Source organism: Malus sylvestris, chromosome 17, assembly GCF_916048215.2.
Source record: "Malus sylvestris chromosome 17, drMalSylv7.2, whole genome shotgun sequence".
NCBI classification, from domain to species: Eukaryota; Viridiplantae; Streptophyta; class Magnoliopsida; order Rosales; family Rosaceae; genus Malus; species Malus sylvestris.
The window spans coordinates 25,402,081-25,424,240 of NC_062276.1; the positions used below are offsets into that span (position 1 = coordinate 25,402,081).

At 35.7% G+C, this 22,160-nt stretch overlaps 4 protein-coding genes across 4 annotated transcripts; all 4 read right to left on the bottom strand.

Annotated features, from left to right (window-relative positions):
- Nucleotides 1–419: 419 nt before the first annotated feature.
- LOC126611539 (embryo-specific protein ATS3B-like) lies at nt 420–1,503 on the bottom strand. Its single transcript, XM_050279844.1, has 3 exons — nt 1,245–1,503; nt 1,043–1,150; nt 420–884 (listed from the first exon to the last, which is right to left on the bottom strand). The coding sequence occupies exons 1-3, from the start codon at nt 1,383–1,385 to the stop codon at nt 612–614; spliced, it is 522 nt and encodes a 173-aa protein (XP_050135801.1). The 5' UTR covers nt 1,386–1,503; the 3' UTR covers nt 420–611.
- A 3,337-nt stretch (nt 1,504–4,840) lies between these two features.
- Nucleotides 4,841–5,880, bottom strand: LOC126611542 (embryo-specific protein ATS3B-like). The gene is made up of 3 exons (XM_050279848.1): nt 5,763–5,880; nt 5,465–5,569; nt 4,841–5,197 (listed from the first exon to the last, which is right to left on the bottom strand). Exons 1-3 carry the CDS (start codon nt 5,865–5,867, stop codon nt 5,036–5,038), a joined length of 372 nt encoding a protein of 123 aa, XP_050135805.1. The 5' UTR covers nt 5,868–5,880; the 3' UTR covers nt 4,841–5,035.
- Nucleotides 5,881–10,356: 4,476 nt separating this feature from the next.
- On the bottom strand, nt 10,357–12,897 carry LOC126611541 (uncharacterized). The gene is made up of 5 exons (XM_050279847.1): nt 12,711–12,897; nt 12,010–12,123; nt 11,590–11,669; nt 10,866–10,990; nt 10,357–10,623 (listed from the first exon to the last, which is right to left on the bottom strand). Exons 1-5 carry the CDS (start codon nt 12,761–12,763, stop codon nt 10,552–10,554), a joined length of 444 nt encoding a protein of 147 aa, XP_050135804.1. The 5' UTR covers nt 12,764–12,897; the 3' UTR covers nt 10,357–10,551.
- A 5,067-nt stretch (nt 12,898–17,964) lies between these two features.
- On the bottom strand, nt 17,965–19,582 carry LOC126611538 (ethylene-responsive transcription factor WIN1). Its single transcript, XM_050279843.1, has 2 exons — nt 19,423–19,582; nt 17,965–18,861 (listed from the first exon to the last, which is right to left on the bottom strand). The coding sequence occupies exons 1-2, from the start codon at nt 19,500–19,502 to the stop codon at nt 18,330–18,332; spliced, it is 612 nt and encodes a 203-aa protein (XP_050135800.1). The 5' UTR covers nt 19,503–19,582; the 3' UTR covers nt 17,965–18,329.
- Between the last annotated feature and the right edge of the window lie 2,578 nt (nt 19,583–22,160).

The following is a 22,160-nucleotide window of genomic DNA, read 5'->3' on the forward strand; positions in this document are numbered from 1 at the left end:
GCATAGGATTGTAACTTAGCAGTGCATTAAAGTAATTAATTGTATAGAGAACTAAGTAGAGGAGGCAAGAGATTCATCACCATCTCAATGCTGAGGTCACATTAAAGCACACGCCCTGAGCCCTCAGATTAACAAGATACACCCACCTCTAATAAGTGTGTAGCAAACCACAATTGTTCTGCTCAAATTAAAAACAAAAGTAAAAAGTGGACAAGGATCCTCTTTGTAGAAATCTGCAGAATCAATCAATCATGTCCGTTCATCATACATCATGCGGTCAATTTTCATTACAGACTATTTATTTCAATTTTAAAATAATTTATAACCATACGATGTACAATGAATGGACACGATTAATTAATCCTCCAGATCCCCCCACAAAGAGGATTCGGAGAGGATCCTATTCCGTAAAAAGTGTCTTTGCTCTACTAAAATCAACTTTTATTTCTAAAATTCCATGTTCTTCATACCATCAATCAACAACCCTCACCACAAGCAAAAAACCAACAAACACATAATGCTAAAGCATCAATACACATTACATAGCAGAGCCCTAAATGACCTGAAATTAACCAGGAATCCTGCACTGCTAATCTCCTCTACATTCCCAGCTACATGCTCCAAGTGGAGGATGCTGCAGCACCGTTACACTGATTAAATCCATACCAAACACCATTTGGAATAAAAGAGTTGTAGTAAAACGTAACCGCCTTGGTGTAATGGCCATAGATTGTCACTGCCTCTGTTTTCCACCCATCGTATCCGCTCCGGTACAGATACACATAACAGATCTGGTATGTACATGGCCCCGAAATCTTAAACGTATCCGTCGAGCAGCTCTCGAATGTCCTCGAATACGGATCGTCGATTCTAGGAGCATACACCTGATCATCCAAGAAACAAAAAATCGAATATAATATTTACTTATGAGTTTTATTAGTTGTAATTGCAGTACTTTTCTCGTCAAAGTCATCTGTATGTTGTCAGACTGTTAATCCGGACAGTAAATCCAAAAAGTTGTATAGATTAAGACTAGTATTACCTGATTGCCATAAGCATCACCAAAGGCAATACTGATCTGATCTCGTGTATAGCGGGGGGAAGAACAGCTGGTCTGTATTGATACAGTGTAAGAACAGCTCCCTGCGTTCTGCAAGAGTGACATATAAATTAATTTGTAGTTTAAGATTATGAAGTAAATAATATAATCTGTGTATTAATCGAGAAGAATTGATGTTAATTACCTGGGTTTTGTTGATATTGAAAGATGTGAGAGGTTGGGGCTGTGGAATGATTGATCTGCTGCTGCCTTGTGCGAAGGTGAAGAGGAAGAGGAAGAGGAAGAGGAAGCCCAAATGAACAAGAACACTCACAGCCTTCATCATTCTTGTTTTTACTTTTCAATTCTGTCTGTCTCATCAGGCAATAAGATCTATATACTAGAGTTCCCTCTCTCTTCACCCTTGAGCATTAATCTCCTTGTCATGTTGCCAACAAATCATTAGTTGCACTTGCCCTAGATGAAAATCGCAGTAAATTCACCTGGGTGACATGATGGTTGAAACGAATTTTAGGTTTGTATTTTTCGAACAAATTTTTAGTTTTATTCATAACGTTGATAAATCACACGATGATGACACGATGAAGTTAAAATACCAATGTAATTCTTGGTGGCATAGAAAAGCTAAAATACCATTGTAATTCTTTTTGACATCCGAAAAAAGTGAACTGTTGTAGTAAAACTAATTGTTAATTTTTTTTTTTAAATCGAAGTAAATTTAGTGGGAAAGAGATCCTCTCCGGATCCTTTTCTCTTAATCCACCAAATCAGGAATTCGTGCGGTTAAAATTTAATTTAACGGCTACAAATATGGACTCACTTTAAAAATTATAATAACTTTAACCGTTTGATCAAATTTCAACGACACAGATTCTTTAATTTGATGATTAGAAGGAAGGCCTTCCCCCACCCTCAAATTAATGAGTGCAGATCCAAAGAAAGAAACAACAATTAATGTCCCTCTGAATCCAAGCACAGGCTACCTGCTACCATGTGTCTATCCGCGCTTCTTGTCCACCTTTTGGGTCCTTTCTCCACTTGTATCTCTCTCACTGCCAATATAGCGTGGCATGACGTTAAGCAATAAGCATCGGGCAGGAATATACTTCACAGTACACTGGTACAGTTGATTTTTTTTATTTTTTCTTAGCTATCACACTTGTACTATTTAACAAATTCCCTTTTTTTTTTGGGATTAACAAATTCCATTTTATCTCTATACTTAATATTATTTCGCTTTATCATCTACAATCTTTTTTAATATTCCACTTTATAATATTCCGTCAATTAGTTAAGAAACCGTTAATTGTGTTGATGTGGCATGAAAGATTTAGTCTTCTCAATTACGTTAGTTGTGTGGCATATGAAATGGCATGTTAGTGGAACTCATGGATAATGTGAGGTAGGTTAAACTTAAATCAGGGTTTGATTTCTTCATATTAAGAGAAAAATATCAAAAGAAAAGATTGAATTTCAAGATTCACAAATCAATTTCAATGCTTTCAGAAACTTTTTTGCAAAGATCTTAGAGTTCTGTCATGAGAATCTCTACCTTTATCGCTTTCCTCTTCATTACTTTTTTTTTTACTCTAGAGAAATCAAACATTGGTTTGAGTTTAGCTAACATAATTGAAAAGACTAAATCGATAATGCCACATTAGCAATTAACGACTCTTTTAACCTATTTGAAGAATTAAAGTAAAGTGAGACATTGAGGGAGAGTGCATGTGTTAAAATGAGATAATATAAAGTGTAGAGGTAAAGTAGGACATAGAGAAATAATGCATGTGATAAACTGAGTCAATATAGAATGTAGGACTAAAGTGAGATTTGGTGAAGAGTACAAGGTCATAGCTAATAGTAAGTTCTTTTTTTTGTCTTTGCAAATCAAGGTGTAATCCAAGTTGATTAAAGTGTGTTTCTTGTCTAATCCGAAGTTCGAATTCTTCATTCCGTATTCCTTAATGTAGAATATTCTTCGGACCCTTTCTGTATCATTGTTACTTTAACTAAAACATGGGCTACCCAAAATTTAAAAAAAAAATACAGAAAATCGGAAAATGATGTAGCACCAATTAAATTTGTGCTTTAATCAAATTGAAATTTGATTAATAATTGTAATAAAAATTTGTACAACGTAGAATGTGCTATATCATTTGTTGGACAAAGTTGGTGTCTCTAGCATTACTTAAATTGAAATGGTTATCTAGCCAACTTTCAAATCTTCCGTACCAAAAATTAGTACCACAAAATTACCCACGTATAAGAATTTGACACATGGCACCTAATAAAAACTCATTTGACTCCAAAGTGTAGAGCTCCTTTAACAGATAATACTTAGGCACTCACTAGTAAGTATCTTATATGTACCTTATATGCATCTAGTAAGTACCTTAAATGTCAAAATTGTTCCCATGTTATACCTCTTCGGTTGACTTGGTCCATGTATTTTCAATTTAACCGATTTAGTCTTCGTGTTTCACTCACTTATTTAATTTAGTACTTTCCATCTAGTTATTGTTGAATTTTTTATAAATATGTTTCGGATTGATTAACAAATAAGAATAAAAGATAAGAAAATAAAAAGAATTCAAAAGTAAAAGGAGAATTTGAAACCCCCAGTACCACCACCGTCGAACACACCCAAGGCAACACCCCAATCACCGTTACTTATCATAGCAACCACCCACACTCCCTCTCGTAGTTCTTCACCCAACAACTCCCAAGACGATGTCGATCACCCTCCCCCATCCGTGCCATCTTCATAGCATCAATCTGCACCACTTCCCTGATCTCCCCTCCCCCGTACCCTCATGGGTATGATGATTTTTGGATTGTTTCATATTTGAACTTTTATTTATTTTTGACAAAAATCTTTTTTTTGACGGAATGGATTGCATTGGCTAACGGTGTAAAACACAAAGGCTAAATCGGCTAAAATCAAAATACAGGATTAATTGACTAAAAGGTTAAAAGACAAAGACTTTTTTAACATTTAAGCCTTTAAAAAATAATAGACATGCTATTTAATTTTTCTTGGACTTTAAAAACAAGTGACACGTGATATCTTTTTATTGAACCAGATAAAAAAATGAGTATATGAGTGAGTAACTAAGTATTATCCTTTCTATCCTCTCTATAGATTTTTTTTTTCTCAATTTTCTATGTATATCTTCCTTCTCCAAAACCCTCCTTATATAGTGGTTGGGTGGAGAATAAAAGGACCAATATGTCCGGTGTGGAATTTTATCATAGACTAATCCCGATTCTCATTTCTCACAGATATCTTCGCAGCTCTACTATATATTAAGTGTTTTTGGAGACTTATAGCTCAAAACACCTCTCCTTCATTGACAAAATCATGTTCATTTGCTATAGATAGAGGCGTGAACTACTGACTTTGTTGTATTACATCAGTATTCACTTTCGTCGACATTTCCTTCTGCACCTTATCTTCAGCTAGCTGCCGCTCCCACCTCCGTTGGTTATGGCGCCGCCGTATAAGCTCTGTCGCTGTTGCTAGCTAGACCTATGCCACGACTGGGGAAAACAACATGCTGTTTTTCTTAAAGACTCTTTGGAACTAAACTTTATCTAAAGCTTTCTAACCACCATACCTAAGAATCTAAATAAACTCATGCAAATAGTTATAATGACTTTAGAATGAGAGAAATTACTGCTTAACTGGAACCAACTTTCGAAGTAAACAAAACCCATTTTTATTGATTTATTCTGTATATATACCATCAACATAACGTGCAGAATCGACGAAAAATGGAATACTAAAGCACTAGTACCACTTTTATTTATTAGAAACCAGAGAGTTGTGGTCAGAACAAGAAGACAAGCTCCTATATCCTTTTCTGTGTGTTTTCAGGGGATGATGCCGCATGAGCACCAATACAATTATTAAGCCCATACCAAACACCTTGTGGGATATACATCGAGTTGAAAAAAAATGTGACAGATTTAGCATCAACGCATTGTCGCTGTATCTACTTTCCACCCATCGTATCCCGTCCTGTAGACTAACATACAACAAGGGTACGTGCATGGCCCGAAAATATGACCAAATGTATCCATACAACACCGTCGGAATCTGCCTTTTTGTGGATCATCAATTCTACCTGAATACACCTGATCATCATTAGGAAATAATGTTAACAAATATCATCAGTTGCTGATGAAAATACAATTATATAAGTTGTAAATATTGCACTTATGTGACACTGCAGATGATTATGTTGGCAGACATCAATCTAGACGACATTTTTAGGTTCGCGCTATGTAAATTTACAAACATGTATAAGCCTGTCACACAATATATTATTTCCAACATAGAGCTAGACTATCTGTATTGTATATGAGTTTGTATCTGTATAATGTAATTTGGGAGAGAAGTACCTTATTCAAAGTATCACCAAACGTGATATTGATCTGATTTAGTGTGTAATGGGCCGAAGTACAGCTAGTCTTTATCTTCACCACGTAAGAACAGTTACCTACATTCTGGAAAAACCCATATCTATTAATTTTATTAATACATCAGGATATATAGTAAAAAATTATTACACACAATTTTCAGAAAAAGAACATATGTATTAATTTAAACAAGTAATATTTTCTCTATTTATTTTCCTATATTCATTAGTAATTTACAGAACTTTGTTGACTAACTATTTATCGAGGATTTTTCTCATACCTGAGTGGATGGGAGGAGTTGGGGTTGTGCATTAATGGTTGAAGTGGCTTGCATGAAGGTGAAGATAAGCACTAAAGTCACTGCTGCCTTCATTGTTATTGACATAACCTTCAACTTAATTTCAGTAAAAAAAATAGTCTGAATAAGAGAGAGGGGAGATATCATTATATAGGGTATAAGAATGCTATAGTCGGTCGTTCGTGTGCAAGTCTTTATCACTTGCTTAACTAAGGGTGGATTACAGTCAGAAACTTTATCTCTATGGTTGTGATATTTGATTATGACATTAGGTTAAGTGTGTACACCATTATCTCTTTGTCATGTTGTCAAGAAATTCTATTACTAGGTATGAAAAAAGCCCTGCAAACAGTCATTTCTAGAATTTATTTTAGAAACCGTCCATTTTTAAGAGGTCTATATTTTTATATTCTTTGTTTTTATCTATTGTTTTGGAAAGTGATGGATTGTCTTGATGAGATAGGACCTTCCTCTTTTAACTCATCGTGTTCCAAGTTCAAACTATCTTTCTTCTTATATTTAGTTGGGTTTAGAAAAGATTATATCTAGCATTTGTAAAAAATAACAATAATCTATTTTTTATTTTCTTAAACCATGGTATTATGATTGTTTTTTTTTTTAATTACGAAAGGGGGATTCCAACTCGAATGCATAGAAGAGCACATTCAGTCTAACCAATGTTGTCATGCACATATTTGCATCTTTCACTTTAATCTTTAATACTATCTTGCCACGCCCTGTTCTTTCCCCCCATTGTCCAACCCTATAAAGATGCACATACCATGCATGTCCCGGACGTGCATGGCCCGATAATCGGAAATCTGTCTTTAGAGCAACGCCTGAATCTCACAGGCAACCATGGATCGTCTAGTCTAGCAAACACTTGATGATTATCAAGAGTTATGAGTAAATATTGCGCACAAGTGATAAATAAACTCTAAGATAATATACGCTCATACAATTTAGTATGTTACATTGCCAAAGCACCCTTTTTTTTGTAATACGTCCAAGTATCAATCTAGGCAACATATCCAAAATAGTAAACAAAAATACTTTTATTTAATGAGTAATTCAGATTCATAGTCTTTAACACGACTACTATTTGAAGGGAAGTAATTATAAGTACCTTAATTATGGCCGTTAGCATCACCAAATTTTTAATTCCGATCTGATCTCGAGTACATATGGAGGTGAAGTACAGTCTTTATTTACATAACGTACAAATTTACATTCTACAAGAGCCATACTTATCAATGTTCTTGCGTAAGATATAGCATACAATTATGTATAAACCAAAGCAATTTTTATCTGTCTAGTATTTTCATATGTACAATTGCAATTTAACAAACATAGAACTTTACGATCAACAAATAATGAATGCAATGCAAGCTTATTTTTGACACAAGTGATATGGAGGAGGGAGAAAATCGAACTTTGAACGTACACAGGTGAACACTCTTAACAGACGGACCTGGGTGTTGTTGAAACTTCAAGGAAGTGAGAGGTTGGGGATGGGGTTGGTGTTGTAGCTGTGGACTGGTTCAAGTTGCTTGGACGAAAGCCAAATGGAGGAATGCTAAAGTCACCCGAGCCTTCATTGCTATTGCCATAACAACCTTTCAATAGACTATAGTTTTTGAGTAGGAGAAAAAGGGACAACTGAAGACAAATATGTGGGATGTTATATGTATAGAGATGCATTGCATACCATGACGAACATAAATTAATTTGGGAAAATGATTTTCTCACATCCTTTTCATTACTTTTCTTTTAACTGCTTTAATATGAAAGCGAAAAATAAATAAATGTGCTTAGGAGGAAATACGTGATATGTGAAAATTACTTTTTCTTAATTAGGAAGAGATCAGGCAAAGAAAAATATATCGGTCTCTATAATTGTGGTATTTTATTATGAGATTAGGTGTACCATTATCTCTTTTTTTCATGTTGTCAACAATTACTAAGTATGAAAACCACCACAAATTCAGTCAATTTCAGAATACATTTTAGTAACCCATCACGCTTAAAAGGTATGTTTTGTATTCGTATTTGTACGCTTTTACTTTAACCTTTAGTACCCCCTTGGAGGATGAGGATCCTCTCCAGATCCTCTTTGTGGGGATCCTAGGGATCATCTTTGTGGTGATCTTAGGGATCCTCACATTCTAACTATTTATTAACCATTTGTGTTTAATTTTAAATAATAAAATTCAAATGAATTATGACTACATAATGTACGATAAATGATTAAGATGTATTTTTTTTGGAGGCTTTTTGACGCAAAGCAAATTAGAGAATAGAACTAAGGGTCAGTTTTTGGGATTGATGTTTTTTTCTTCTAAACCCGCTTATGTTGCGCTTTAAGAATAACTAGTTGTAAAATAAAAGAGTTGAGCGTTTGATAAACTGTATTTTCAAAAGTGTTGTGAGTATAAAAAGCGTAAAAGCGTTTGAAAATTTTCAATGTAAAAGTGATTGTATGACAAAAATAAACATAGTAGTGGGCGTGGTGACAACAACAGCGGTGGCAGGGTAGTGGCAGTGATGGCAGTGCCAACAGGGGGGAAGGGTGTTGTGGTGGTACCAATAATAGGGTGTCGTGGTTGGGGTGTAGAGGTAACAGTGGTCACAACGGTGATGGTGGCAATTGCTTTGTTGTTGGCGATGGCAAAGACAGTGGTTGTGATAGTGGTAGTGGGATAATGTTGGTGGTTGCAATCATAGGCAATGGCGACGATAGTGGTGACAATGCTGATGCTGGTGGTAATAGTAGTGGTGGTAATTGTGGAGCCGGTGATGGTGATGGTATGGAATCAATAATTGTAAGAGTATGGTGGTGATGCCAATAGTGGAGAAGCTGATGACTTTGATCCTCTCCCATTTGCCAGAAGGTCTTGTCTTGTTTTTCCTTCTTTTACTCTTTTTAAATGTATGTTATTTATTTATTTTTTTTTTTTTTTTTTGGCAAATTTAAATGTATGTTATTTGGTTAGATAGAGCCATTCCTCCTTTCACATAATTTCATTGTCTGGTTGCTGACAAAACCAAAAATTACAAATTACAATTTCATTCACTTCATAAGCAGATTGTGGTTGCTGCTTTCACTCCCCAGTTATCTTCTTGATTATTTGGTTGCTAAAATATAAACAATTTTGAATTCAATATGAAGGGTTGGGTTTGTCAAGCTGTTATATTTTATCATTGTTTGCAGTTACCAGCTAGAAGCAATGGAAGCAGCAATTAAGAACACCATCGTGTTCTTGGACACTGGCTCTGAAGAGACTCTGATTGGCATCATGCCTCTCCGCACCTACACTTGCTCCACAAGCCTTCTCCTTTCATTGCCGTCCTCTTGGTTCCTCAAGTTGTCATGGTCAAACAATTATGCACCTACTAACTCACTGTATATAACTAGTTTTTCCACTTGCATATAGCAACTCTATAAGATTCTTGTTGTCTTCTAATACTAGCAAGCTGGTGCATGTACAAACTCAAATTTGTCTTTTTTGATTGTTGCTTTTAAAAGCTGCTGTCTGGAGGTCGTTGTTTTAAAACTAAGCGGGATGTTTTGTTTTTACCAAACATTTTTTTATTGCTTAACTTTGAAGTAGTACTTTTTGGTGGAAAAAAAAACCCCCAATGGGACCTAAGAGGCTAGAATCATTGTGTCAAAATTTCAAAATTCTCTACAGGGCCAAAATACTCCAATTTTGCAAGATAATTCTGCGAAGTTGCATTTCTTTCAGAACATAGTAACTGTGGGAGTATGAAGATTTAAAGGCTTTCCAAAAATTTTAAGTGACGTCATTTAAATAATGAGTTTAATGATTTTCGATTAGTAAGCACTTTTGTTCTATACAATTTGCCTCCTTTGTGATCAATGTATGACTTTCTCAGGGACTTAAATTTCTTTTTTTTTTATTGTTTTGGTAAAAAAAAAAGTATTGAAGGAGGGAAAGCTACCTCATTCTAAGGTCAGAGCCTACATCACAAGTCTTTTTGAGGAATTATAGAAAGGGTCTTAACCCTTTTTTTTTTTTTTTTTTTTTTTTTTTTTTTTTTTTTACAAATCTACCACCAAGAGAGATTATCGGCATCGAGACTCAAACCTAAGCCTTGAACAATCTTTACCAACTCCTCGTTCGCTTAAACTATACATAAACGGATTTAAATTTAATTGCAAAGAGAGAACCCAATGCCCTAGTCAACTTGACAACACTCATGTCCGGGAGTTCTTTTTTTTATTATTTATTTTAACCTTTGCGATTATAAAATTGTAGATAGTAAAAACTCTTATTATTAACATTTGTATAGTAAAATTTGAATTTTATGCTTGGCACCAATCTGATTTTAAACATTGGAGACCAGTGACCTCTTAACGCAGTAGTTTTCTCTGTTATTTTTTATTCTAGCTATCTAATGATCCCTAATCCATTCATAGCTCGGGGCTACATGGAGTTCAGTGGAGGACATACTTATATCGCAAATCGTCCTAAAGAACCACCGTGTCTTCTCCGGCAAAAAATTTACCACGGCGTCACACTCGCTACACATTGTTTTGGGAAGACAGTATAAATATTACAAGGTATTTTCCAGAATAATCTTATAGAGTATAGAAAATATATTCTCATGGAGTAAAAAAATATTACCTATTCTCATATTATCTTATCCAAGCGAGGTTTGAAAACATAATGGCTATCACAAAGCCTGAAAATACACCAGGGATGAATTCAACGTTGCCTTCGGTTCAACATTCAGTAGGAAGCTTGATTCAGAACTCAGTTGGAGGCTTTAACCTTATCAATCTCTTGATTCTATCCTTTTCTGTATTTTCCAGCAATCCCTTCAAAGTACAGGAAAACAGATGTCAAAGAAGATAAAATTCATCATTATAAAGAAACAGGTTGGGCAGCAACATAGAACTGTTGTGCAATATGGAGTCCAGTAAATGTGAGATGAAATGAGGGATGAAAGCAAGTCTTCCTATCAACCCGAATAATAAAAAGAAATGTAAGGTTTGATTGTGATGTTATTATGATGAGAATTTTTCGCTCTAATTGTTTAAAAAGTTATCCAGCAGCTCACCTTCCAAACAATTTCATCCAGACACAAGCAAATTCTTCCGTACTTATCCAGGAAAAGGCGCTCAGTTGGAGGCTTTCCGCATACATCCTTCACAGCTGATGTTATAACGAAGATCACCTCCGACACTAGCAAGAAACCATCCAGGGTTAACAAAGCAATACCAGTAATAAAATCAAGCACATCATCTCTCCCATTTAAAAGCAATTGATACAATATGGCGAAACCACAGCAAGTACCACATCAGAGTCTAAAAAGGTATCATTTTGCATTTTTTGACAATAGGTGATAGCATCAAATTTCCACTGAAAAACAAATAAAACAATCGCTACCTTTGGCCAATTGCACCAAGCAGTACCGGTCCTACTAAAACATCTTGGGGGAAATATATAGCACACTTTATTTGCTTGTTTCTTCTAAGCAAAGTCATCAACCTTCCCTAATACTGAACTGGCCCACTGTAATAGGTGAGAGCCTTGTACATGGTTGATGACATGAAACTACTTTGGAAGGCATGTAAAAGTTACTCATCTAAAATGGAAAAGCCCATATTTGCAACTTACTAAACTACCAATGAAAAGGTATTAAAGGGGTGTGAAAAACAACTGGTCAAGAACTTTAATCTCAATAACAGTGAAGTACAACTTTGGATTTTGATTGATTAATTTCATCCTGTCGTTTTTTACAAACCAGCATCATATTATTGAATGGAGCACTGAATACTTACAGGCTAGTTCATCATACTCATCTTTGCCCACGACATAGATGCTGACATCCCCAAGCACAGTGTAAACAATGTAAACTGACCTGATAAACACATCAACACATGTCAAATCATGTAAAATGGTACCAGATTCTGAGTAACGTTTCTATTATTAATATAAATACAGATGCCAATGGAGTTCTTTGCAGAAGACTTATGCCAAAAAGGGAATCCCTTCACAAACCAAATTTCAATCTCTAGCTTATAAATTTTACAACTTTCATCACATTCCAGCATTATATTCTCACTGGGGCAAAAATCAGGTTCCAGCTCAGTTCTGATTACACAATATGCCATTACACTAGTCATCTAATACTAAGGCAATCTAAACATAGAGATTATGCATTATATCCACACAACAACAATAGAAACTATTATACATACTTGTGGCAAGCAACAAGGAGCTCTTCATTCTTCACGCCCCTAAGATTATCCGCCCCAAGTTTGACCAGGAAAGATCGCCAATGCAGCCTTTCCTCAGCAGGAACTCCATTGAAACTTCAATAAGACATAAAACCAATGAGTCAATGCTTCGCGAAGACAGCAAACCAAAGTACAAAAAGACATCAAAGCAATCAACTCAAAACTGCTCTACCATCAGTCCTTTTCGATATATGCCATATAGATTGCAATTGCATACACACTATACAGCGACGCACAATGATGAGGTTTCTATAGTAAATGCTACATGGTCTCTATACCATGTCTACACACAAAACATGATTTGTTGTATATTGTTGCCTACCCCGTTCACATCTTGATCTGACAAGATCTTGTAAGATAGAAACTAGAAGGGTACCATTTAAAATTCGGCGTTTCCCCGTAAACCCATATAATACAAATAAGCAACCATCCTAGCAAATCAAGGTCCACCCGGTTTAACCCAGCATACATACAAAGAAAACAACATATTACACAGAAATGAAAAACCCAAAACCACAATTCAGATCAAATCCATAATATTTCCAAGCTAGATTAACCAAACCCACAAAATGGTATAACATAATCAACAATTCTAAGCCAAAAACGCAAAGCAATTCAAAATCATGGGGATCTATGAATGGACGGTGGAGATCTGCGCTTACCGTTCAACTAGGATGTTGCCTTCCGAGTTGGCGAACAACACTGCCAGTATCATAGCTCGCTCGCTGAGTTGAGTTGTAAAAAGGTAGGATCGGGGAGGAACACCAACAATTACTGATGCGATGAACTTGGTTACAAAAAATGTCAAATTTTCTATACGAAATTGGAATTTTCACTGCTTGAGGTCACCTCAGGTTGCGGTGGGAGTTGGTACTGTTGCTTTTGGGCTTTTTGTTTGATTATCTGGGCTGACTCCATTTGGGTCAGAGCAGATTTCTGTGATTTTATGGGTTGATTTGTATGATTTTGTGGGCTTACATGGGTCTATTTCTACAGATTTCTATGGTTTTATGGGTTGATTATGATGTTGTGGGCCTAGATGGGATTGTTTCTCTGATTTTGTTGGCTTACATTTGGTTGTTGTAGAGAGAGAGAGAGAGAGAGAGAGAGAGAGAGAGAGAGAGAGATTCACACGGGTCAAAGTACATATTCACGGGGATGCAAGCATTATTCATATGTTAGAATATGAGCATGAAAATGAATGTAATAATCAACTATTTTGAGTCAAATTAGTGCAACGAAGATATAGGATTGAAACACAGTTTTTATCCTAATTTTGTACTTTATTGTTGGACAAGGATTCCTTGTCAGTGTTCGACTTGGATTATAACAAAAGAGACGAGTGGATTGTGTTAGAGATATTAAGTAAATGGGTTAGATGATGACAAGTGTCAAAGGATTAAGAGTAGTTGTTAGTTTAGTCTGTTGTGTTTGTTGTATAAATACTCAAGTACAGTTGCTTACACATTAAGAAAATAAGAAGAAATACATTTGATACAATTTTTACTTCTCTCTCTTCTTTCTCTGTCAAAGCTCTCGAATCATTTACTATCAGGAATGTTATAGAACTTCATCTACAAGGTTAACAGATTGAACGTGTATGTATAGTAGGCATTTGATCTTACAAAAAATAGAATCAAAGGCCTATTGTTGATTTGAGCATTAAAGGTTTTGTTAGAGAAGAGAAGATTTGTCGTAGAAGATTGATGGTTTCACCATCTTCTAGCTCTAATCTCTATATGGAAGGTGTATTATTTTCCTTGGTAATTATTCGTTTTGTATCCATCCCTAGCCCTAGCAGTACACTCCATCAATTGGTTAAATTTCCACTGTTGTTGCGCAAGAACACCAACATTATTGTTTTAATTAAACGTGAGATTATTGTACAATACGAAGCCTGCACAACCGTCATGATAGGCCGCACAACAATAATGGGAAATTTGATTAAATATAACTACATGTGCAACAGTGAAAGATCCTGCGCAAATAATTCATGCTGCAACTGCACCTAAAAATGGTTTCGAAAAAGGTCTTATATTCGATATTATGTAACTTTGTAATTTGAGCTTCTATTAGGGCTGAGTTCGAGGCCAACTGGTAGGGTTCTAGTTGATCCATGTCGAGTTTCAGATCGACGTGTTGGAGCTCATAAGTTATACCAACGCTACGTAGTCAAAATGGGTAATTTCAATATTGATTAATCTACAATATGGTATCATCATCATATTCCCCGTATTACGAAAATATGTATTTCGATCCATATATAATATATACTACACTTCACATTTCTCATGCATTTAACCTCTACTCTTTGTTTAGAGTGCAACAAAGTTTTTCATAGGTCTTTGGGATTTTGTGTTGTCAAAGTTTGATGAGCAGTTGGAGAGTATAATCATGTACTAATCGACATCTAGATATTGAGAATATGAATCTCACATCAGGAAGATAATAAAATTTGAATATGCTTGTAAAGAGTTAGACTACTCCTCATATATTAATTAACGTCCTTCATTATAGGGTCATTCGAATCAAGGGATTCTCCATTTAGAATCTAATAGATATACTAATATATAATCACAAGATTTGAATAATAAGAAAATGATGAAAAAAGGGATCAATCAATAGCCATTTCATATATACGTTCAATCCAATGTATCTAGTGTTCAGAAGGTTCCAAAAGATGCTATGCTCTAGTCGAGCGGCGCGCAGGTGCATCTAGGCGAGGCCTAGGTGGTTTTTTTTTTTTTTTAAATTTAATTAAATTTATTATATAACAGATAAATAAATATCTACTTATATTGTATTAAGATACATAATTACAAAATAGAATGACATATAAATTATAAAGAACTAAAACATATGAAAACATTAGAAACAAACATATAATGAGTGTTTATCCAAGTATCCAATTGATTGAAAAAATAAAATGCAAAATGAAAGTTATCTATTTTCTGTTTATGTGAGAGTTGCGACCTTAGCAGGTTAGGCGAGCACCTAGGTAGGTCTAGGCGTCACTTCTTATTTTTTATACGCCTAGAGATTAATCATGGCAATGGCCACCACTTAGTGCCTATGCGGGGATTTTTGTCTATGTGAGAGTCGCAACCTAGGCAGGCTAAAAGAGCACTTAGGCAGGCGCCTAGGCAAGTTTAGGCGACCTTTCTTATTTTTTTAAACACTTAGAGATTAATCGTGGCGGTGGAAATGCCTAGTGCCTCAAAGGGGCCTTGGTGGAGATTTTTAGAACACTAGGTATTGATGTAGTAAAACCTCTCTATAGTGATACTTTATATAAGAATAACCTCCATGCATTCATAAAAAGTTTTGATCCCAACTTGGGCCAATTATATATAAGAATGTACTTTACATTGTAATAAGTTATTTTTTTTTAGTTGCATCATAAAAAACTTGCCTGATAATAATTGTCAATATGACCTTTAACAAAACTCTTTTACATATCTTTCTTTTTTGTCAATACTTTTTCTATATTTGTAATCTTTTTTTTTTGTTTTTTGGGCTAAGAGTAGCAAGTGCAATTCCTTAGGACTCATTACTCATTGATTACAGGCTCATTATGGACAGAGTCCATCAACCATGGAAGTCCAACATCCATCCAAAAAGAAAGATTCGAATCCCTGGCATTGGGCTATACAGTGTTCTAAAAAGGGTACAGACTCATTATGGACAGAGTCCATCAACCATGGAAGTCCAACATCCATCCAAAAAGAAAGATTCGAATCCCTGGCTGCTATACAGTGTTCTAAAAAACAGTATAGGTGTTGAGCGATGGTTGTCCAATACGATTTAGAGCAAATCGTTCACAAAATCGGTGAGGAGCTAGGCGGCCGACTAGGCGCTCGCTAGGTGCTCTAGGCAGTTTGCGGTGCTAGGCGGCATGTCTAGACGGATTGATACTGGTCTTCTTCCATCGCCAGCGCCTTTGCATCTCTGGTCTTCTGTTCCATGCCTTCTCGTCTTAGGCAGACTCGGATATGCAAATCAACTCTTTGGATACTAGACTCGACGAAGAAGGGAACTTACAGAGAAAAATATAAGAAGTATATGTGAGTGATGAGGAAGAGAAAATGGAAAACAACCCAGATTGAAGAAGAAGAAGATGTGCGAGAGAGGACGGAGATGTGCGAGAAAGAGACCCACTTTACTGTATTTACAGTTCGTTCACCACTATGCCTTACCATTAATCATTAAATAATATAATTGATTTCTTTAATCTTTTCTCTACTATTACATCATTATGTTGGATTGAGACTTCTCTGGTGATGTGAAGGAGGGGTTGGAGATGTAGGGTCAGACATAAGGTGGGATTTTATCTCTTCCCATTTTAAAAAATGTTTAAAAAAAATCAAATACTATATCTCTTCTTTTAAAATGTCTTAAATTACTATTTTATCTCTATTATTCTATTTTAAAACCCTAAAACAGGGAGAAGAATTTCTTGATCTTTTGAAACTTCACATTTTTCACTTTCTCACTTTATATATACATATATATATATATATATAACCAATATCACTATTCTTTTATTATCTTATTCATGAATTTCATACAAGTATAATTTTTTATGTGTCAATATGCACTTATTTACAAGATATACAAAAAAATTACCTAAATTTGTCTAGGCTGCCTAGACGTCCGCCTAGATCTCACCTAGCCGCCTAAGCGCTAGGCGCCAGCTCACTGCCCGACAAGCAACTAGCGTTTTTTAGAACCTTGAGGCTATATATTGCGGTGTAGGATTTTCTTTCCTTCAAATTCCATCTTCTCTCTTCCCCTCCTCTCCCCTTCCATCCCCTTTCACTTTCTTCTGTATTTCTCTTTTTATAAAGAAGTCAATATTATAAAATGTTGACGTAACTTAATCGTGACCATTCAAATAGGGAGGGGAGAGGAGCGAAATTTAGAGGGGAGAAAATCTTACTCCATATATCGCTATCCGATTAGCAACCACATTCACATCAATAATCTGATTGTCCAAAACAATACGATGAACTACATTAGCCCTCTATAGCAAAACATTATGTTAGATTAAAAAAAAATTAATTCGGAATCATCTCCGTAATTATTGCATGTATTATAGGAATGTAATTTTCCAATGTAATTAGCGTAGGATTCCTACCTAAATAGGAATTTGTATAACCCTCTATAGAGATTGTAATATTTACACACATCAATACATGGGAGTCATATTTCTACATGGTAAGCACATCCATCAGCTCAAGTATGCACATAATCGCTTACAGAAATTTGGCATGCTCTCTTGCAAGCCTGCCTCTACTCTTTGCTTGAAAGGTGTCTTACTGCTTCTGATGGCTCATTACTAGCATATCCCACTACATATTGTGAGTTGGTTGGCTCCTTACAGTATCTCACTCTCACTCGTTTGGATATTTCCTTTGTTATCAACACTGTTGCTCAATTTATGAGCGCTCCTTGCACCACCCACGTATTGATGCCAATCACATTCTCCGATGTGTCAAAGGTACTTTGGATGTCGGCTTAACTCTGGCACCTCAGTTTTCTTCGTTACATTGTCTGCTTACTATGATTCTGATTGGGCGGGTTGTCTGGAGACTCGCCGCTCTACCATTGGCTACCTTGTTAATCTTGCACTAATCTCATCTCCTGGTACTCCAAAAAGCAGTCAACAGTCGCCTACTCCAGTGCCGAATCTGAATACGGATCTCTTACTCATGCTTGTGCTGAAACTACATGGCTTTGTTTTCTTCTTCGAGAGCTTGATGTTAGCTTATCTTTTCCAGTTTTACTTCATTGTGACAATCTCAGTGCCACTTATCTTGCTGCCAATCCCGTTCATCAGTGCCACTTATATATTTTTAGGATTATACAAGAACAAGTTAATTATTCAATTTTTTGCTGAACAGCGAGAGGGAGAACTTAAAAGTGAAAACCACAATCAATCAATCAATTTTGGTTATTACACATATCTCATCGCAAGCCCTAATTTTAACAAATATATTGTGACTAGTATTTCCTCTCACGTGTGTTCCTTATTTCGTATACCAACCAAAGAGTTTCTAGAGTGACACATTTTATAGGGGATTACAAATATATGGAGATAGATGGAGACGTATACGTAATATATTTTCTCCTCCTTATGAGGTCACAGACTCACAGTCACACGAAGAAACAATCCCATTGACAAGACTAAGCACATGGTCATCCCTCGCACACTTTGGTGAGTTGATCAACCTCCATGTGATGATTGATAGGGATTATACCAACTTAAGTAGCAAATTTAGTCAATTTCTATTCAGAAGTTCCTCTATCATCTGCAATGCAACCCTTTCCTCCTCATCCATCATCCTATTATCAACATCCCCACCTTCCTGCCCACCTGCCATTCCCTCAGTATCCAAAGCACAAGAGGTACTACTACTAATTTCTGATTGGGGTGCTTGCAAACGACTCTTCTGGTCCAGCTCAACCATCATCAGCCAGTTTGAATCCGACCGGGGTCCAGCACCCTTTTGCCAGACCCCGATGAGGGAATTCTCTGTGTCCAGCCTCAGGCAAGTGAGGGAAGGAGACGGGGACTTGCAGCACTTGCGAAGCTTGGCACTGAGGATTGCTGAAAGTGTTGTGGAAGAGGTGGAAGAGTTGTTGTTGCTGTTGCTAGAATTGTTGTTAAGATCGTTAGCTGCAGCCATTTCATTTGTGAAGACTGGAAAGTTTGTTTTGGCATTTCTCCCACTCATCAAAATTGCCGCCTCATCATACGCTCTTGCTGCTTCTTCAGCTGTCTCAAATGTCCCAAGCCACACCCTTCTTTTCCTGCATTAAAACATTATTAGAACGTTAATAGTGATACCATGCACTATTTAAAGATCAAATCAATTACCTGACATTTCTTTCACATTTCCTAAGTAGTAGCTAACAAAGTTAGTCATGCATACTAAATCTGTAAACTAAACTGCCACTTCAGTCTTTTCCTGTAACCCCAAAACCCAAAATTAATACCATGCACTAAACAAGTCCTAAATAAGATTTAGCACCACCATGCTATAATGGGACATTTTGTATATTTGAAGAAAACAAAGAATCAATAACTAGAGCAGTATATATAATTCCATATGCAAGTTGTATAATCAAAGTATGATTAGTATTAGAGCAGCAACATAAAATTTTCTAACTAGTACTTGAAACTGATGCCGTAAATATATAAGTGTGCGTGTGTGTGTGTTAAGCATTGTGGAGGATATGTAATTGTGACCCAAAAATGGATGTATGTGGTGGATAGTTTGTTGAGATCAATACAATAGTGGAATCAATAGATGGCAAAGATGAATAGAAGAGGGTTGGTAGGAGAAGAGAAGAGAGAGGAACAGATCATACAGTAATGGATGACGAATCTCAGAAACCCAGGAGCCCCAGTGGCGTTGCCTGACCCCTCTGAACTTCTTTGATTGTACCATATTTGCTGTCAGAGAGGAAGAGAGAGAGAGAGAGAAGGAGAAGTATGTGGTAGTGTCAAAGAATGTGGGAGTTGTGCATGTAATATGAAATATAACTGATCCATATAGGACAGCTAGACAGTAACATATACTTTTCAATTCTTCCCTTTCTTTTTTTCTTTATCTTAAAAGCTAGCTGTAACATCTAACTTAAAGTACTTTGCAAAGGTGGGTAGTAAAATTGGTTAGAATACATGTGCTTTCTCTTTTGTACATGAGTTTAATCTTTCTTTTTGTGATTTAGATTAGTTTAAAGTAGAATATTGTCTATTTTTTTTCCTCTAAAGTAGCTAGATGTAACATCTACCTTAAATTACTTTGCAGACGTGGACATAACTACATTGACTAAATTGGATGCGCTCCCTCTTATGCACTCAAGTTCAAAGCCCACTTCTCGTGGTTTAGAGAAGTTTAAAGTGATTTTCTTTTTCTAAAGAACCAAGTTCTAACATCTACTTAAGGCACTTTGTAGAAATGAATATAGCCACATTGATCACTAAAGTGGATGTAGTCCCTTCTACATGAATCCAGGTTCGAATCTAGATTCTCATGGTTTACATTAGTTTAAAGTAATATGTCATCCTTTAAAAAAAAACTTGCGGTGCTTTGGATCTATATACAAAATTGGAGTGTTTTGGTTAGATTAACTTCTAATTATGAAAATATTTATTGATTTAAACAGACTTTTGTATAAATAAAAACAAAAGAAGGCAATAGTCTTAAGCATTGAACATTTTAGCTTGAAAAAGATCTCCCCATAGACCCTATTATATTAAACTAGCCTCTGCACAAGAGCTATTGTGTCTCAGCATCCAAAGATAAAAAAGCTAATCCATTTATGTAGAGCCGTTTGATAATCATTTCATTTTCAGTTTTCAGTTTTCAAGCAAGTAGTTAATGACAAAGCTGCACTTCAAAACCTTCTTTTTTTGTTTGTTGAGATATAAAATACCCCCTCAAATTTTATTTCTAAAATAATTCTTTTATATATGTATGGAGCCCTCATATGCATATGCATGGTTTCAACCAAATGACACCTCGTGGGAGTATTGAAGATCCTCCAAGTACAAATCCAAAAGAAGGTCTCAAGAGTCAAACCCAGATTACCTTCCTCAACTGGTTTTCTGTAATTCCATAGCACATGCTAATGTTGGCACTATATTTAAGGAGTGAATTCTATATAGCGAATTTGTTAAGGGCAGTCATGCAAATACACATAGATTCTTGACTATTGTTGACATTTTGCTTCTGCATAAATTAAACTTAAAGGTAAAGCACTAATAATATTATTCATGTGTAGTAGATTGATCGCAACATGGCTCTTTTATATAAATCTCACGTAGTTTTGGCTTTTTGGGAACCCATTTCGACAGCTCATCTCTTAATTACCAATATGGGAAATGAAAGTACATGTTGATTGCAGATTTGGTTGTTAAATTTCAAAACCTAAGAATTATGAATTGCAACTTTATTAGGTCCAAGTAGTTTCTGCAGCAAGTTATTTTTTGTTACATAAAGACTGCAGAGCAGGCTGAGCAGCTGTTAGTTCTTACATATCTTTGAAAGACACTTTGTACTATATACTAAAGTGGCAATCAATAACTGTCACGAGTTAAATGTAGGCCATAAATTGATTTATAACAACTCTATACACTTGGGGGAAAAAGTCGGGCAACTTTTGGATCTATCTTCTGGAAGTTTTTGAACAGGTAAGAAATCCAATTATTTGTGTATTTAAATACTGGTTGATAGTTGCATTGAATGGATAAGTAATTATTCAGCTTTCTAATTGCTGTAGCCGTAATGGTGATTTAGATGGTTATGGTTGCACTAAGTGTTAGTGGCAGATTCAGGAATTTTTCCGTCGGGCTAAGAAAATTAGTACAACGTCCAACTTACCTTGGTGTTTCTTAAACATTTCATCAAGTACTTCCATTTTTTTTTCGAGGCCGAGAAAATATGACTAGTTGCTTACTTAGTCACTCTAAAACATTTCATCAAGCAAGAAAAATAGAAAAAAGATAAACTGCTTTGGTGAAATTACTGCAGGAAAAGAAGAAAAATCACCGTATGCAATTATATTCATTCAATCAGATCTATCCAAACGCCATTACCTATACTAAGAGTAATATTCTCTTACCGAACTGTTTGTATTTCTTAGATGTCCGCCATCCACTTTTGCTCCTCTATCAGATGATTTATTCTTTGGAAGTTAGGCATTCTTTGAACAACAAATCACTTGATGAATGACTCATATCACAATCTGAAAACATAATATATATATATATATATATATATATATATATATATATAGATAACTTATCTTACAAGAGAACATTACTCCTTGTACTGGTAAATGATAAATCATGTATAAAAGGCTCGCAGGGCCAAGCCGCACCTAGGTAGTGGTTGAATGATAACAGCTCAGCTAAGACCCCACCCCCCCAACAAAACCCAAAGGGCGGCAGTAGATCGTGTCAAACATTTAAGTGACATTTTGTGCACCCTGCTTAAATCCATTGAACAACTTTCACAGAGCCACCACACTAAAATGTGCTAAAGCTTAATACTCGTTGAGAATGCACATGTGTACCAAGTTAGGCCATGCACCAATGCACC

Coding starts and splice junctions, on each gene's coding strand:
- LOC126611539 (XM_050279844.1), bottom strand. CDS start 1,385: ATGATGAAGGCTGTGAGTGTTCTTGTTCATTTGGGCTTCCTCTTCCTC. Junction 1,151..1,244: donor TCAATATCAACAAAACCCAG/GTAATTAACATC, acceptor TCACTCTTGCAG/AACGCAGGGAGCTGTTCTTA. Junction 885..1,042: donor GTGATGCTTATGGCAATCAG/GTAATACTAGTC, acceptor TTGGATGATCAG/GTGTATGCTCCTAGAATCGA.
- LOC126611542 (XM_050279848.1), bottom strand. CDS start 5,867: ATGTCAATAACAATGAAGGCAGCAGTGACTTTAGTGCTTATCTTCACC. Junction 5,570..5,762: donor AACTCCTCCCATCCACTCAG/GTATGAGAAAAA, acceptor GGGTTTTTCCAG/AATGTAGGTAACTGTTCTTA. Junction 5,198..5,464: donor TTGGTGATACTTTGAATAAG/GTACTTCTCTCC, acceptor AATGATGATCAG/GTGTATTCAGGTAGAATTGA.
- LOC126611541 (XM_050279847.1), bottom strand. CDS start 12,763: ATGATACTGGCAGTGTTGTTCGCCAACTCGGAAGGCAACATCCTAGTT. Junction 11,670..12,009: donor CTCCTTGTTGCTTGCCACAA/GTATGTATAATA, acceptor TGTGTTTATCAG/GTCAGTTTACATTGTTTACA. Junction 10,624..10,865: donor TGGATGAAATTGTTTGGAAG/GTGAGCTGCTGG, acceptor TGTACTTTGAAG/GGATTGCTGGAAAATACAGA.
- LOC126611538 (XM_050279843.1), bottom strand. CDS start 19,502: ATGGTACAATCAAAGAAGTTCAGAGGGGTCAGGCAACGCCACTGGGGC. Junction 18,862..19,422: donor GAGATTCGTCATCCATTACT/GTATGATCTGTT, acceptor GTTTTAATGCAG/GAAAAGAAGGGTGTGGCTTG.